The 17,207-nt window shown below is 39.3% G+C and overlaps 1 protein-coding gene across 1 annotated transcript in view; it reads right to left on the bottom strand.

The window, feature by feature from the left end:
* Positions 1-227: 227 nt before the first annotated feature.
* LOC106881682 (aurora kinase C) overlaps positions 228-17,207 on the bottom strand; it is a 33,439-nt gene continuing 16,459 nt past the window's right edge. The window contains exons 5-8 of the mRNA XM_014932147.3: positions 11,556-11,694; positions 3,530-3,678; positions 2,393-2,624; positions 228-1,291 (exon numbers count right to left, since the gene is read on the bottom strand). Coding sequence (XP_014787633.1) covers positions 1,172-1,291; positions 2,393-2,624; positions 3,530-3,678; positions 11,556-11,694 — 640 coding nt within the window. The 3' untranslated portion in view covers positions 228-1,171. The remainder of the gene's footprint in view (positions 1,292-2,392; positions 2,625-3,529; positions 3,679-11,555; positions 11,695-17,207) is intronic.

Genomic DNA, 17,207 nt, shown 5'->3' with positions numbered 1-17,207 from the left:
ACCATGTGGTTGGGAAGCAAGCTTCGTACCACACAGCCATTCCTGTGCCTACACATATAGAATAAATAATAAAAAAATACACTCACTTGCCCAAGGTGCCATGCGCTGGAATTGAGCCTAAAACCATATGGTTAACAAGCAAACATCTCAACTGCCACTACGCCTACACACTCGTCTTAAATAATTAAAACACACAAGGATTATCACAAAAATAATAAAAAACAAAATCGTATTTTTCTCCTTTTATTACATTTTAATACAATTCCAATAAAGAATAATTTTAGGTATTTTTATTACATTTCTGTATTTTTTTTTTATGTTGATTTTTTTAAAAATTAAATTCAATTCTTACTCCCTGCTGCTTATGGCTACAGTTGATTGCTTTGTCAAAGTCGTCACCACTGCACGTACAGGACCACAGCTAACAAATGGCATGCATGCACAGTGGACAGAGAGAGAGAGGGGGGGGGCAGAGGGAGAGAACTCTAGAGAAAAGAGTGGAAAGGATGAGAGAGAGAGACAAAAAAAGCAATGCATCATGGTTGTATACCAACAAGGCTGATTTGATGAGCATGTCTGTCTGTTCTCTTCAAAGATATAAGAGCATGTGTGTGTGTGGGTGAAGTTATAAACCAAGAAACAAGGGGTTTATATATGCAGGGTTCATTTGTTTAATAGCAATTAGGATCTCTTGCATCCATTTTCAACACATACACATACAATTATATACACTTACATACACAAATCACACACGACAGGGTTTGTTACTAAAATAACCACACACACACCCACCCACACATACATCTCCAAAGCACAGAAGTCTCAAGAGAAAAACAGTCTTGAGAACAAATGAGAGAAATTTCAAATTACTCAGAAGAGGAGGTTGGTGGGAGGCACAACCATCAGATGGGGTCAGTGGTGGTGATAAAGAGGGTGGGTAAAAGGTATGTCCAGGTAAAATTTAATTATTTACACCTTGCCATCCAATCTACTTTTTTCTTGCAACAATTTTTTTTTTTTTTTTTCAGTTGCTGTTATAAACTAGTTTCCTTATTGCAGTTCTTGCCATGGGTCATAAACTGGACAAGGAGGAAACAAAAAAACAAACGGGGGTGAAGGGAAGAACAGTGGTTGGCTGGTTAGGTAGGTAGGTAAAGTAAATGCTAAAATATTATTGAGATTCTGTTGACTGTGGGACCACTGGGATAGTGACATTGCTTTTCGCTGTGATCCAACGGTGGCTGAGTACACCTGTCAAAGGCAGTCTTTGAGCAGGGTCAAATCGCAACAGCTGCAAAGAGAAATAAAAAACAATGTATAAACATCATATTAATTAAAGACAACCTTCAGTTGTCATGAAGGGCCATAAGGACTACACAGAAAGATCCCTATCCGAAGCTCAAGTCCAGGAAAGGTTGTTTATGGAAGACCAGCAGTCGCCCATGCATACCGGCCTCCCCTTTCTCCACGGCAAAGGAGGATACAGCTTGGTGCCTGTGACGTCGCAACTTATTTCTACAGCTGAGTGAACTGGAGCAAAGTGAAATAAAGTACCTTGCTCAAGAACAACTATATAATTGTAAGCTCAGTGCCCCAACCACTGAGCTACACACCTTCACATCCTCCCATAACAACCCCATTCAGTCACAAATCACTATGGGACTGCACCTAGAAAGTTCCCCATCAGAGGCACAAGTTTAGGAAAGGTTTATGGAAGACCAGCAGTCACTCATGCATACCAGCGTCCCCTCTCCATGCCACCAATGTCATCCAAGGTAAAGGCAAAGGGGCCCGATACAGCTTGGCCCCAGTGACATTGCACCTCATTTCTATAGTTGAGCGAACTTGAGCAATGTGACTGAGATAACGTGTCTTGCTCAAGAAAAACAACACAGCCCCGTTTGGAAATTGAACTCCCTACTTCATGATAACAAGCCCAATGCTCTAATCTCAAACACACACATACACACCATTTTAACATCCACTCTTCCAGGCTTACATCAGTTAGATAGAATTCTTTGGGGCAGATTTACTAGTCAGAAGCTCTTCCTGTCCCTAACCCTTACCCGTTTCCACATAAAGTGATATTTCCCCAGGGCCAGACGTTTTTCACAGAACACTGGAAATGACAACAATGATCATACCCAAGTGACACTTTCTTCCAGTCTCTGTCTACAATACCCATTCAAAAGGATTTGGTCGGCCCAGGGCTATATAATACAAGAAACATGTCCAAGCTGATGCACACACACAGTGGAATTGAATCCAAGCCCACAAGATCAGAAGGCAAGTTTCCTAACCATGCAGCCACACCCATAAACAACAACTTACCACACACACACACACCAGAAAGCGCCACACAACTCTCAGTTGATAAGGGAGGTAAGCGTACCTTTTTGATCAAGTCGGCAGCATCTGAACTCACGTAATCAGGGAATGTGTAAATAACTTTCGTTATTCTTCGATAGGTCTCTGAGTGGCCGTCGGCCTCAAACGGTGGCTTGCCAACCAAAAACTCGTAGCACAACACTCCAAGACTCCACAAATCCACCTTGTCATCATGTGGCCGGTTCTCAATCATCTCTGGAGGCAGGTAATCAAGAGTTCCACACAATGTGGTACGTCTACAAAAAAAAAACAAAAGAAAGAAAAGGAAAATGATAGCAATAAATAGCAGACTTCAAAGAAAAAATATGGCTGTGTGGTAAGTAGTTTGTTTGCCAACCACATGGTTTTGTGTTCAGTCCCACTTCATGGCAACTTGAGCAAGTGTCTTCTATAGCTTTGGGCTGACCAAAGCCTTGAGAGTGGATTTGATAGACGGAAACTGAAAGAAGCCCATCGTGTATATATGTGTGTGTGGTTAAAAACATGTCTGAGGTAAATGGACAGCGAAAGCAAGGTAGACCAAGGAAAATGCGGAGGGGACAGGTGGAGGAGGAGATTGGGAGGGTTGGCTTGAGAAGGGAGGACGCCTAAAACAGGGCAAGATGGTGTGAGGGCAGTTGCTATAGCATTGAGGTATATTCAGCCACCCCCATTAACAGGGACAAAACCCAGATTCAAAATGATGGAGGATGGATGATTATTACCAAGCACATAGACACACCATTTTAATATCCATTTCTCCATGCTTGTGTAGGTTGGTTTCTATAGCTGGATGCCTTTCCTGTCACCAACTCTCACCTGTTGGGAAGGTAATATTTCCCCCTGAAGGACAGACAGGTTTTCACAGAAAATTGAAAAGGAATGGCATTCACTTACAACAATCACATGATATCAAGACAAGGAGACAAACACACAACGGGATTCTTTCAGTTTCCATCTACCAAATCCCCTCTCACAAGGCTTTGATTGTCCCGAGTCTATATTAGAAGACACTTGCCCGAGGTTACACACAGTGGGACAGAACCCAGAACCATGTCTGTGCTTGCCTACACACACACACACACAGAGTTGATTTTTTATGCAAAAAAAAAAAAAAAAACACAAAACAAGAATGAAAAACGTTAAAAACTGAAGCAAGTACCTTGAAGTTGGAGCATGGACAGACCAGCCAAAATCTGCAATTTTTAATTCACCTTTTAAACCGAGTAAAATGTTTTCTGGTTTGATGTCTCTGTGAATCACCTTTTTCTGGTGACAGTATTGTAGGGCAGCTGCCATCTGGGCAATATACTATAAAAAGAAAACCTTGTTAAAAGTCTGTGGTGGTCATACACTGTAGAGTAAAAAGTATTAAATAAAGACACCAGCAATAAGATAATGCATGATTAATTCTAAGCAATTTGGATGGAAAAAACATTACATTTAACAGGGTAATCTCAAGAATTCATAATACTCCGTGAGGTTTCCCTTGCTTCGTTCTTCAAGTATGGAGTCAGGGTCACAGCCCAAGGCCTTTAGAAACTACCTCGGGGGTCAGTGAGACTGATGCTGTTAATTTTCTTCTTGAATCATTGCAGGAAGGAGAGCATTTCAGATGGACCAACATTTGATGAAGGTCAATGCAGAGGCTAAGATTAGCAAGTTATTTCCCCCAGGGCCAGACCCGCAAATATATGACAGGCTTCTTTCAGTTTCCATCAACCAAACCCACTTACAAGGCTTCGGTCGATCTGGTGGGGTTATAAAAGAAGACATTTAGTAGCCGGGGTGCCATGCAGTGAGTGGGGCGAAACCTGGAAGCATGGGGTTAGGAAAGGAGCTTATCAACCAGGTCACCTGCAAGTTTAGATAAAAAATAAAAATAAAAAAAGCATGATGGACAACAATCATAATCAATACCTGAACAGATTAGTCCAAAGAATGAGAGCATGGAGGGGTAGCATCAGTGAAATCGAAATTGAAACCAAGTAAATATATAAAAACAATATTATCACAATTCATATTGACAATATAATTATTTTTTGTGAGCAGGTAGCGAAACCATTTTATTCCCTGTCACCCATATTTCTTTGTGTGTATGTGTTTGTGTGAGAGTAATTATGCAAATTGATCATTTCCTTGTATACAAATGCCCGAAACTGTTTGCAAAGAGATATTAGCAAAACTGATGTTTATTGGTGAAATGTCATTATTTCACACTTGGGTAGGGGGTGGGAGGGGTGGACAAGCACCATTATGCAATCGACTTCACCCCTTTCCCTAAAGCTGCTGGCCTTGGACCAGAATTTGAAACCATTATTACCATTATTATTAAGGCAGCGAGCTGGCAGACTCATTAGCATGCCGGGCAAAATGCGTAGTGGAATCTCATCACATTATGTTTGAGTTCAAATCATTATTATTATTATTATTATTATTATTAAGGCATTGAGCTGGCAGAATCGTTAGCACGCTGGATGAAATGGTTAGTGGCATTATGCCCATCACGAGTTCAAATTCCATCGAGGTTGGCATTACCTTTCAGCCCTTAGGGGTCAATAAATTAAGTTCCAGTGAAACACTGGGGTCAATGTAATCAACTAGATCCCCTCCCAACAAATTTCAGGCCATGTGCCTATAGTAGGCAGGATGATTATTATAATTATTATTGAGCACCCAAGTGCTAGAGAGACAAAGAGAGCCTCATCCATTTCAGCAGTTTAATTCTTTAGCATTTAAACCAGCCAAATCTGGCCCAAATATTCTGTTTAATATTCAAACCAACCACGACACTGCGGTTGGTGTTAGGAAGGGCATCCAGCTGTAGAAACATTGCCAGATCAGATTGGAGCCTGTGGCAGCCTTCTGGTTTCACCAGTCCTCAGCCAAACCGTCCAACCCATGCCAACATGGAAAGCGGATGTTAAACAACAATGACGATGATGATGAATAAATAAGCACTGCATTTAACAATCTGTGAATGCTAAAGGGTTAAACCAGTTATATCTGGTTTAACTCTTCTAACTCTTCTAGATTCAAATTGGCCAGATCTGGCCTCTCACACCTACCCTATGTCATTCTAAGCCACAAGACGATGCCTGATTAATTCAAATCAATGTGAATGAATAAGTATTACATTTGACAGAAAACTGAACGCTAAGTGGTAAATGTTCCAGTTGAACCATTGTAAGTCAACAAGAAAACCACCAGCAGAACGAAAGTTCCAGAGGACCCCCCCCCTCCATCTAGAGAAGGATTGGGTGTGGTGGTTATTGGACACAAATGAGAAAAAGAAAGATGTGCAAGTTGGAAATACCCGAGTGGGACTGACATGAGCTGAGCCAGATGAAAGGAGCAGCAGAAAAAAAAGAGAAAGGGGTCAGCACACAATGTATGCCAGGGGCTGGAGAATAAATGTCAGAGAAGTCATCCTCCCATTTGTAAATTTTTTCCTAATCTAGACACAAAGCTTAAAACATGGGGTATGGAGTTAGTGAAGGCCTAAAATTTGGGGTATGAGGCCTGTCAATCATCACACCAACCCCAGCGCTTTGACTGGTACTGTATTTCATCAACCCAGAAAAGACGAAAAACAAAGTCAATCTCACTATTTTGTTCAATATGCTAACCGTTCTGCCAGCTCACCAACCATTTATCCTCATTTAACATCTGTTGTCCATACTGGCATGGGTTGGATGGTGTGACCAGAGCTAGCAAACTGGGGGTGGATGGGAATGCACCAGGTTCCATAGTCTGATTTGGCATGCTTTCTACAGCTGGATGCCCTTCCTAACACCAACAACTTTACAGTGGTCAATAAAGCAAAAATATTCTTCTAAAAAACATTGAAATGGGAAAATGACCACAAAGCAGTGCATGAAAGAGAGATGTTAATATATAAGGCGGCAGCGTTGAGTTTACATCCTGTCATAGTTGTACAATTAAGCCTTAGAGTTGGTTGTGATGGCCTTAGACAAAGAGTTTGGTGACCATAGCTACAGGCCTGACTGACCCATGATAGAGAAAACAAAGAAAAACTGCTGTAAAAAAATGATAAACATTATCTATTTACCCACACACAATAGACTTCTTTAAGCTTGTCTACCAAATGCATTTGTATTGATAATGAAATGAGTGTGGACAGTTAAAATAAGCTCAATTTGAACAAAAACCTAAGCAAATACACGATCAAGGGTCACACTGACAAAACAAGGAGTGAGAATATGTGAGTGGGAGTGGTGCATGAAGTACTTCCTGGTTGGCTATGGACAAAAAAGACCCACATTTCATTTCTTCTAAGTACTCTTGCACACACGAGACTGTTTGCTTAGAGGCACCTCATTTGTCTTCAAGTTCTGAGTTCAAATTCCACTGAGGTTGACTTTGCCTTTCATCCTTTCAGGATTGATAGAATAAGTAACAGTTGAGCACTGGGGTCAGTGTAGTCGACCTTAATCCCTTCCCTGAAAATTCTGGCCCTGTGCCATAATTTGAAAATCGGTATTTTCATCTGCCACTACATTCTGAGTTCAAATTCCACTAATGTCAACTGTGCCTTTCATCCTTTCAGGGTCAATTAAATAAGTACCAGTTGAGTACTGGAGTCGACGTAATCAACTTAATCCCTTTGTCCTTGTTTGTCCCCTTTATGTTTAACCCCTTGTGGGCAATAAAGAAATAAATATTTTCCCCATGACTGCGACGTGCTTTCACAGAAGACTGAACATGAGCACTGCATGCATGTTGGTAATACACGAAGTCAAAGGCAGGCAGTGATATACACCCATATATACATACATGGCAAGTGTCTTTCAGTTTCCATCTACCAAATCCACTCACAAGACCAAGGGCTGTAAAAGACACTTGCCCAAGGAGCCTTGCAATACTGAACCTGGAACCATGTGGCCTGGAAGCAAACTTCTTACTTTGCAACACCATCTGCATCAGTCCTCCTTCATAATTTATTATATCAGTTAAGTCAGTTCTAATTAGGGCAGACTAATGATAAAAGGCATTCCATGAAAACAGGAGCCATCACAAGCAGAAGTTGAACCAACAACTAATATTATTAAGACATCAAGCCCACAAAATCGTTGCCACGCCGACCAAAATGCTTAGCAGCATTTCATCTGTCTTTACATTCTGATTTCAAATTCTACTAAAGTCAATTTTACCTTTGATCTTTTCGGAAGTTGATAAAATAAAAACCAACCGAGTGCTAGCATCGGTGTATCTGACTCCCTTCCCCACTTAAAACTATAACCTTACGACAACAGAATTATCACCATTATTATTATTATTTAACTGTAGACAAGTAAAAAATATCAGTGCTGAAGACTGAGTTGGATCCAAGAACACAGTTGGAATAACAAAGCATGAAGATAGTTGTGAAAATATTGCCTAGCAGAATAGCCCAAAGTATGTTAGTAATGCAATAAAGCGAGCAATGAAATCAACACATCAGCTCTAACAGGACTGAAACAGCAGCACCAAAAACAGAAAAGGAAAAAAAAGTTTTTTTTTCAAATCTCCAAAGTCCACTGACGTCAGAAAACATTTTTTACCAACATGCACACACACACACATACTGGAGATGGGAGGAAATGTCCCCTGTATCTAATCCAATAAAATTTACAACTTTTTGAGGCAGTTAACCTAGTGGCAATATAAATATTTTTAAAAGCAACAAAACAGCAGGTGACCACAAGACTGTATTATTTGGCATAGACATTGTTTTGTGATTTATCTCAGGACAAATGAAAAGAAATTCGGTAAAGAAACAGCTACTACCCTTTGACACTACAGGCAGCAAATGATTTAATGAAGATTAAACTGGGTCTGAATCCGAAAATGGAATCAGGAGTGAAATTAAGAAGAAAAAAAAACTAATTAAAAAAAAAAGGTGGAAATCTAAACAATGCCAACAAAGAACAAGACGGTCACACTGGAGCAATTTAGAGAACGTCATTATTGTTTTAACATCTGCTTTTCTATGCTTGCATGGGTCAGGTGGAGATCACTGTGGCAGATTTTCTATGACTGAATGCCCTTCCTGTTGCTAACGCACACCGGTTTCAGGTTTGCAACTAATATGATCCAACAATGATTGTACCCAGCCTCAATCCCCAAGATCTTTCTAAAGATAATAAAAAACAAAAGGAAAAACTATTTGTATTCCAGTTATACAATTTCTATTACCATAAAGCACGGACTTTTTTTTCTGTACCAGGTTCTCACCTCAACCGATTCAAATTGAAAACCATCTGAGAAGAACAAAGAAATGTGTTTTGTGAATTTCCAAAACTTTGAATCGTAGAGTTTGAACCACAGGAATGTGAGACTCCATAAAAAGAGACATAACCAATGGTGAAATGCTTAGTGGTATTTCACCGGTCATTACGTTCTGAGTTCAAATTCCACCAAGGTCGACTTTGCCCTTCATCTTTCAGGGTCAATAAATTAAGTACCAGTCATGCAATGGGGTTGATGCAATCAACTTATTCCCTCTTCAAAAATTTCAGGTTTTGTGCCTTTGGTAGAAAGGGTTATTATAATTATTATAGCAGTAAAAAAACAAAATCTTGAGTTAGCAGCGCCCATAACCTTGGGAGAAGATGGGTGCCAACAGGATGAACAATTCCAGGAGAACTGCTAAATGGAAGTTAACCTTCCAATATTTAATTCTATACTACAGCAATCAGGAGCCTGAGCTCATAAAGAAACTATGCCATCACCAACCTACTTAAAAACCACATGAAATAACCTAGTCTTATTTAAATGAGAATTCTAATGCTAATCTCAAGGCTTCGTTAGATAAACAATTTACTTAATCGTGTCCGACATTTAATGAGATATTCAGTCTGATTTGTTTATGTCTCCCACCTAAATTCACTTAGAGTTACATTTTCTGTAATTTACAAGTGGGGTTGTGTGGTGAGAAGTTTGTTTCTCAACGACATGGTTGTTTGCACACAAGCCTGCACATGAAGAGCTGCTCTCAGTTTCTATCTACCAAATTCACACACAAGTCTTTGGCTGACGTGAAGAAGATACTTGCCCAAGGTGCCACACAGAAGACCCGAACCCAAACCATGCGGTAGGGAAGCAAGCTTCGTACCTCACAGTCATGTCTGCACCACTGTGCAACAAAAGAGATTTAATTGAAGTTTTAAAAAAAACGCTAATACAACTTCAGTTTATTACAAATAAACTAGAACATACCCTGACAGTTATAACAAAAAAAGGGAAAAAAACACACATTCAAAGTTAATCTTTACATAATTTTTTTTTGCTTTATATTATAGAAGAAACGAAAAAGTAATTAACCAAACAAGTGGTTATGAGAGACAAGAAGCTACAAAAGAAAAAAAAAAAAAAAAAAATAATGGTAAGATTTTGCAGTAATTTTACAAGTGCAGCTGTTGAAAGTTCCAGAATGTGACATATCTATGTCAACAATGTACTTTCCATAAAAAGAATTACTGAGGTTAAGTAAAGATATCTCGTACAGGTAAGTGCACATGTTGTTGTTGGCACTCCGTCGCTTACGATGTCGAGGGTTCCAGTTGATACGATCAACGGAACAACCTGCTCGTGAAATTAACGTAGTTCTCGGGGATATTCAGCGTGACACAGTGACAAGGTTGACCCTTTGAATTACAGGCACAACAGAAACAGGAAGAAAGAATGAGAGAAAGTTGTGGTGAAAGAGTACAGCAGGGTTCGCCACCATCCCCTGCCGGAGCCTCGTGGAGCTTTAGGTGTTTTCGCTCAATAAACACTCAACGCCCAGTCTGGGAATCGAAACCACGATCCTATGACCACGAGTCTGCTGCCCTAACCACTGGGCCATTGCGCCTCAACCAGTAAGTGCACAAATGAGGGAAGAATAATATAGACATCATCATCATCATCGTCATCATTTAACATCCATTTCCAGTGCTAACATATGCAACCATGGTTTGGATGATCCGATAGGAGCTGGCAGTTCATGCAAAGCTCTACTGTAGCTTTGCCACAGTTACAACGGCTGCAGATGCAACGCCGACCACTTTATGGCGTGTACTGTGTGCCATTTTTGTCATGCCACTAAAAACAAGTTTGCTTGTTGAATAATTTGTAAAACAGGAAAAGATCAGAGAAAGGGAAAAGGGGTCCCACTAAAAACAGATGTGCACACACATGCATTGATCTGCACAATGCTGTCATTAAGGTTGAATCTTTGGATCTCTGCAGCTATCAACAATGATTGTTTCATCTGAACTTCTTGGTTACGTGGTAAGAAGTTTTGCTTCCCGACCACTTGGTTCCAGGTTTAGCCCCAGTGGGTGGCACCTGGGGCAAATGCCTTCTTCTGTAGCCCTGGGAACACCGAAAGCCTTGCAAGTGGATTTGGAAGGTGAAAACTGATAGAAGCTCATCATGCATGTATGTGTGAGTGAGTGATGGAGAGAGAGCTGATGTCTCCTTGTCTCGACATCACGACTTGTATACAGATGTCACTGTCATATGAACAATATCCGCTTCCAATCTTCCATGAAAACAATGGCGAAGGGCATCCTGCTGTAGATCATCAGCCTCAGCATATTTTGTCGTAAGCACAGTAAAGTCAGCATTAAAACAATGATGATGATATAAGCCGTAGATGGTTGGGGTAACACCCAGATATTTCACCTTACCCGGATGAGCTTCCAACATTTATTGAGAAACCCAAGTTCTGTGAGTTTGTCTTTGGTTAATCCATCAATAGAGTAATAGTTGGGATTATTTAGTATGCAAGGTGCAGGTGTGGCTGTGTGGTAAGAAGCTTGCTTCCCAACCACATGGTTCGGGGTTCAGTCCCTCTGAATGGCACCTTGAGCATTGCTGGCTGGACCCAAAATTTGAAACCACCACAACCACTACTACTACTACTACTACTACTGCAGCTGGCCACTTGTTTCATTGAACTTTGGAGAAGACAAACTAAAATTTGAACCCATTTTCTTTAGATATTACTGCCATCTTATTTTTTTTACTACTACCAGTTCCAGTGGCTACGGAAAGTTAGTCAACTTCAATCGCTGAGATAGAAATGGATTTATGGTACAATGATATACCAAAGACACTAAGTAGTATCCTTGGTAACTAAGTCCCCCCACTCCCCCCAAAAAAACAAAAAGGTGAAAAAAAAAAGACAAAAGACATACCGAAGCTGCTGTATCTTCACTGAAGCGTTGCTTTTTCTGTAAGTGTTTATATAGCTCCCCTTCTGGAGCATACTCCAAAATCAAGTAGACCCGAGATTTATCATGGAAATAACCATAGAGGCGAAGAATATTTGGGTGCCTGCAATTCATGGAAACGTTGGAGGAATTAAGGAAATAAATAGAAAAAAAAATAAAGACAAATAACAGAAGTCAGTACAAAACAAGACGCATGACCCCTTGGTGTTTCATAACACAACCTTTCACTTTCTAAATTGAAATGCAACTCATATGGTGACAGTGCCTCCACGTGTGCCAGTTCCATAACTGAAACCCTGCACTCCAATGACAGGGAGAATGTCACCAAGCATTTTGTTTGATGCGACAACATTGTTGACTTGCAACCTTAATCTTTCTACATGTACGAGGTCCAAATTGGAGTGCAAGGGGGTGGAATCGAATATATAACCCCAACCCCACCCCATCCTTGACTGGTACGTATTTTGTCGATCCCGAAAGGATGAAAGGCAAAGCCAACCTCGGCCGAATTTGAACTCGGAACATAAAGACAGACAAAATGCCGCTTAGCATTCTACTAGTTTGCTGCCTTTTGCCCATTCTATAATAATTTCTTACACAGAGGCGCAGGAGTGGCTGTGTAGTAAGTAGCTTGCTTACCAACCACATGGTTCCGGGTTCAGTCCCACTGCGTGGCACCTTGGGCAAGTGTCTTCTATAGCCTCGGGCCAACCAAAGCCTTGTGAGTGGATTTGGTAGACGGAAACTGAAAGAAGCCCGTCACTATGTGTATATATATATATGTGTGTGTGTTTGTGTGTCTACGTTTGTCCCCCCAACATCGCTTGACAACCGATGCTGGTGTGTTTATGTCCCCGTAACTTAGCGGTTTGGCCAAAGATATTGACAGAATAAGTACTAGGCTTACGAAAAATAGGGCATCCAGCTGTAGAAACTTTGCCAGATCAGATTGGAGCCTGGTGTAGCCTTCTGGCTTGCCAGCCCTCAGACAAACCGTCCAACCCATGCCAGCACGGAAAAACAGACGTTAAACAACAATGATGATGATATTGTCACTGGTTAGACAGCAATACAAATACCAAAACAAAAGAAAAAAAACAAAAAAAAAACAAAACAAACACCATACATTCTATAAAATAGGCCAACAACAACATGGCTCCTTAGGATGCTCTTTAAATCTTGTGTGATCAAGATCAAAGTGTACTTGTTTAAGTACGGGGTCAATAAAATAAACGCCAGTCAAGTACTGGGGTCAATGTAATCAAGTACTGCTGGCCCTGAGCCAAAATTTGAAACCATTATTACCAGGGCTGTAGAGTTGAAACAAAAAACTGACTGACTCCTATACCTCCCTATGTATTTAAGTGATTGTGGCCAATGTATCTCAAAGCATATGCATACACTTGCACTGAGTACACCTATATGTTATGACTCATCATCATATATCATCTAACATCTGCTTTCCATGCTGGCATGGGTTGGACGGTTTGACTGAGGGCTGGCGAGGCCGAAGGCTGCACCAGGCTCCAATCTGATCTGGCAGAGTTTCTACAGCTGGATGCCCTTCCTAATGCCAACTGGTTTATATTAAAGAATAAAGATATTGTGAGTCAAAGTCGGTATAATTTTACTGATTCCAGCTACCCCTTAATTGTTTCAGACTCCACAGCCCTATTTCTATAAACAATTATTATTATTATTATTACTAGAAACGTCAAAGGCAGCAAACTGGCAGAACTGGTAGCATGCTGGGCAAAATGGTTAACAGTATTTAGGTTCTTTAGGTTCTGAGTTCAAATTCCACCAATGTCTACTTTGCCTTTCATCCTTTCGGGGTTGATGAAATAAGTACCAGTTACGCACTGGGGTCGATGTAATCAAATAGCCCCCTCATTTAACGTCTATTGTCCATACTGGAATGAATAATTTTTGCAGCAAGCTGATAAAATCATTAGAACAGAGAAAATTAGCAACATTTTCGTCTGCCTTAAATCACGTACTGACGATGTAACCAACTTACACCCACCCGGGCCCTTCCCTGCAAGACTTCAAGCCTAAAGTAGAAAAGCATTATACTTATTAAGATAAACAGAGAAAAGCTTATAATGTTCATAGTTAATATCGTTATAAGATTAATTAAATCAAGTGAACACCTCAAAAACTGTGATTCTGTGTTGACATAACACTTGATGCTAATTACTAATGAAGCTGTCACTGTTTAAACAATGCTTCAGATTAGGCTTTTGGATTAACTTGCATCAGACACCTAGTTATTAAAGAAATGTGTTACCTTCCACACCCCACACAGTGTGTGTGCATGTGGGGTTCAGGGGAGCCATGAACATATTGCCTTGTCTTTTAAATCTATTGATCTTTCCCTTTTGTTATATGTATTAGACTTGCACTATCAAAAAAGCAATATTTATGACCAAGCTGTCATCAAAGCAATCAATTGTGATAATTTAGGATAGTGGAGTGACAATATGCAAACATACAGTAAACTCTGGTGCACCAAGTTTAATCGTTTTCTACTATAGATTTATAAATTTAAAAAAAAAAAATTTATGGAAAAAAAAAACAACAATTTCAGTCAATTTATCAGACTACATTGATCTCAGCAAATGTTTTTAAAAGCATGAAAAAAAAAAAAAAAAAAAAACTGGAATGGTTTTAATTGCACGTCTCAGAACCAATTTGAATTAAGCTGAAGAAAGCTTGTAGTTGATGTTTCTACAGCTGGATGCCCTTCCTAATGCCAACTGGTTTATATTAAAGAATAAAGATATTGTGAGTCAAAGTCGGTATAATTTTACTGATTCCAGCTACCCCTTAATTGTTTCAGACTCCACAGCCCTATTTCTATAAACAATTATTATTATTATTATTACTAGAAACGTCAAAGGCAGCAAACTGGCAGAACTGGTAGCATGCTGGGCAAAATGGTTAACAGTATTTAGGTTCTTTAGGTTCTGAGTTCAAATTCCACCAATGTCTACTTTGCCTTTCATCCTTTCGGGGTTGATGAAATAAGTACCAGTTACGCACTGGGGTCGATGTAATCAAATAGCCCCCTCATTTAACGTCTATTGTCCATACTGGAATGAATAATTTTTGCAGCAAGCTGATAAAATCATTAGAACAGAGAAAATTAGCAACATTTTCGTCTGCCTTAAATCACGTACTGACGATGTAACCAACTTACACCCACCCGGGCCCTTCCCTGCAAGACTTCAAGCCTAAAGTAGAAAAGCATTATACTTATTAAGATAAACAGAGAAAAGCTTATAATGTTCATAGTTAATATCGTTATAAGATTAATTAAATCAAGTGAACACCTCAAAAACTGTGATTCTGTGTTGACATAACACTTGATGCTAATTACTAATGAAGCTGTCACTGTTTAAACAATGCTTCAGATTAGGCTTTTGGATTAACTTGCATCAGACACCTAGTTATTAAAGAAATGTGTTACCTTCCACACCCCACACAGTGTGTGTGCATGTGGGGTTCAGGGGAGCCATGAACATATTGCCTTGTCTTTTAAATCTATTGATCTTTCCCTTTTGTTATATGTATTAGACTTGCACTATCAAAAAAGCAATATTTATGACCAAGCTGTCATCAAAGCAATCAATTGTGATAATTTAGGATAGTGGAGTGACAATATGCAAACATACAGTAAACTCTGGTGCACCAAGTTTAATCGTTTTCTACTATAGATTTATAAATTTAAAAAAAAAAAAAACAACAATTTCAGTCAATTTATCAGACTACATTGATCTCAGCAAATGTTTTTAAAAGCATGAAAAAAAAAAAAAAAAAAAAAACTGGAATGGTTTTAATTGCACGTCTCAGAACCAATTTGAATTAAGCTGAAGAAAGCTTGTAGTTGATGTTTCTACAGCTGGATGCCCTTCCTAATGCCAACTGGTTTATATTAAAGAATAAAGATATTGTGAGTCAAAGTCGGTATAATTTTACTGATTCCAGCTACCCCTTAATTGTTTCAGACTCCACAGCCCTATTTCTATAAACAATTATTATTATTATTATTACTAGAAACGTCAAAGGCAGCAAACTGGCAGAACTGGTAGCATGCTGGGCAAAATGGTTAACAGTATTTAGGTTCTTTAGGTTCTGAGTTCAAATTCCACCAATGTCTACTTTGCCTTTCATCCTTTCGGGGTTGATGAAATAAGTACCAGTTACGCACTGGGGTCGATGTAATCAAATAGCCCCCTCATTTAACGTCTATTGTCCATACTGGAATGAATAATTTTTGCAGCAAGCTGATAAAATCATTAGAACAGAGAAAATTAGCAACATTTTCGTCTGCCTTAAATCACGTACTGACGATGTAACCAACTTACACCCACCCGGGCCCTTCCCTGCAAGACTTCAAGCCTAAAGTAGAAAAGCATTATACTTATTAAGATAAACAGAGAAAAGCTTATAATGTTCATAGTTAATATCGTTATAAGATTAATTAAATCAAGTGAACACCTCAAAAACTGTGATTCTGTGTTGACATAACACTTGATGCTAATTACTAATGAAGCTGTCACTGTTTAAACAATGCTTCAGATTAGGCTTTTGGATTAACTTGCATCAGACACCTAGTTATTAAAGAAATGTGTTACCTTCCACACCCCACACAGTGTGTGTGCATGTGGGGTTCAGGGGAGCCATGAACATATTGCCTTGTCTTTTAAATCTATTGATCTTTCCCTTTTGTTATATGTATTAGACTTGCACTATCAAAAAAGCAATATTTATGACCAAGCTGTCATCAAAGCAATCAATTGTGATAATTTAGGATAGTGGAGTGACAATATGCAAACATACAGTAAACTCTGGTGCACCAAGTTTAATCGTTTTCTACTATAGATTTATAAATTTAAAAAAAAAAAAAACAACAATTTCAGTCAATTTATCAGACTACATTGATCTCAGCAAATGTTTTTAAAAGCATGAAAAAAAAAAAAAAAAAAAAACTGGAATGGTTTTAATTGCACGTCTCAGAACCAATTTGAATTAAGCTGAAGAAAGCTTGTAGTTGATGTTTCTACAGCTGGATGCCCTTCCTAATGCCAACTGGTTTATATTAAAGAATAAAGATATTGTGAGTCAAAGTCGGTATAATTTTACTGATTCCAGCTACCCCTTAATTGTTTCAGACTCCACAGCCCTATTTCTATAAACAATTATTATTATTATTATTACTAGAAACGTCAAAGGCAGCAAACTGGCAGAACTGGTAGCATGCTGGGCAAAATGGTTAACAGTATTTAGGTTCTTTAGGTTCTGAGTTCAAATTCCACCAATGTCTACTTTGCCTTTCATCCTTTCGGGGTTGATGAAATAAGTACCAGTTACGCACTGGGGTCGATGTAATCAAATAGCCCCCTCATTTAACGTCTATTGTCCATACTGGAATGAATAATTTTTGCAGCAAGCTGATAAAATCATTAGAACAGAGAAAATTAGCAACATTTTCGTCTGCCTTAAATCACGTACTGACGATGTAACCAACTTACACCCACCCGGGCCCTTCCCTGCAAGACTTCAAGCCTAAAGTAGAAAAGCATTATACTTATTAAGATAAACAGAGAAAAG

The sequence above is a fragment of the Octopus bimaculoides genome, chromosome 20 (genome assembly GCF_046866305.1).
Source record: "Octopus bimaculoides isolate indiv1 chromosome 20, ASM4686630v1, whole genome shotgun sequence".
NCBI classification, from domain to species: Eukaryota; Metazoa; Mollusca; class Cephalopoda; order Octopoda; family Octopodidae; genus Octopus; species Octopus bimaculoides.
Note: the sequence above shows the minus strand (reverse complement) of the source record. Positions and strands in the feature narration are given on the sequence as shown.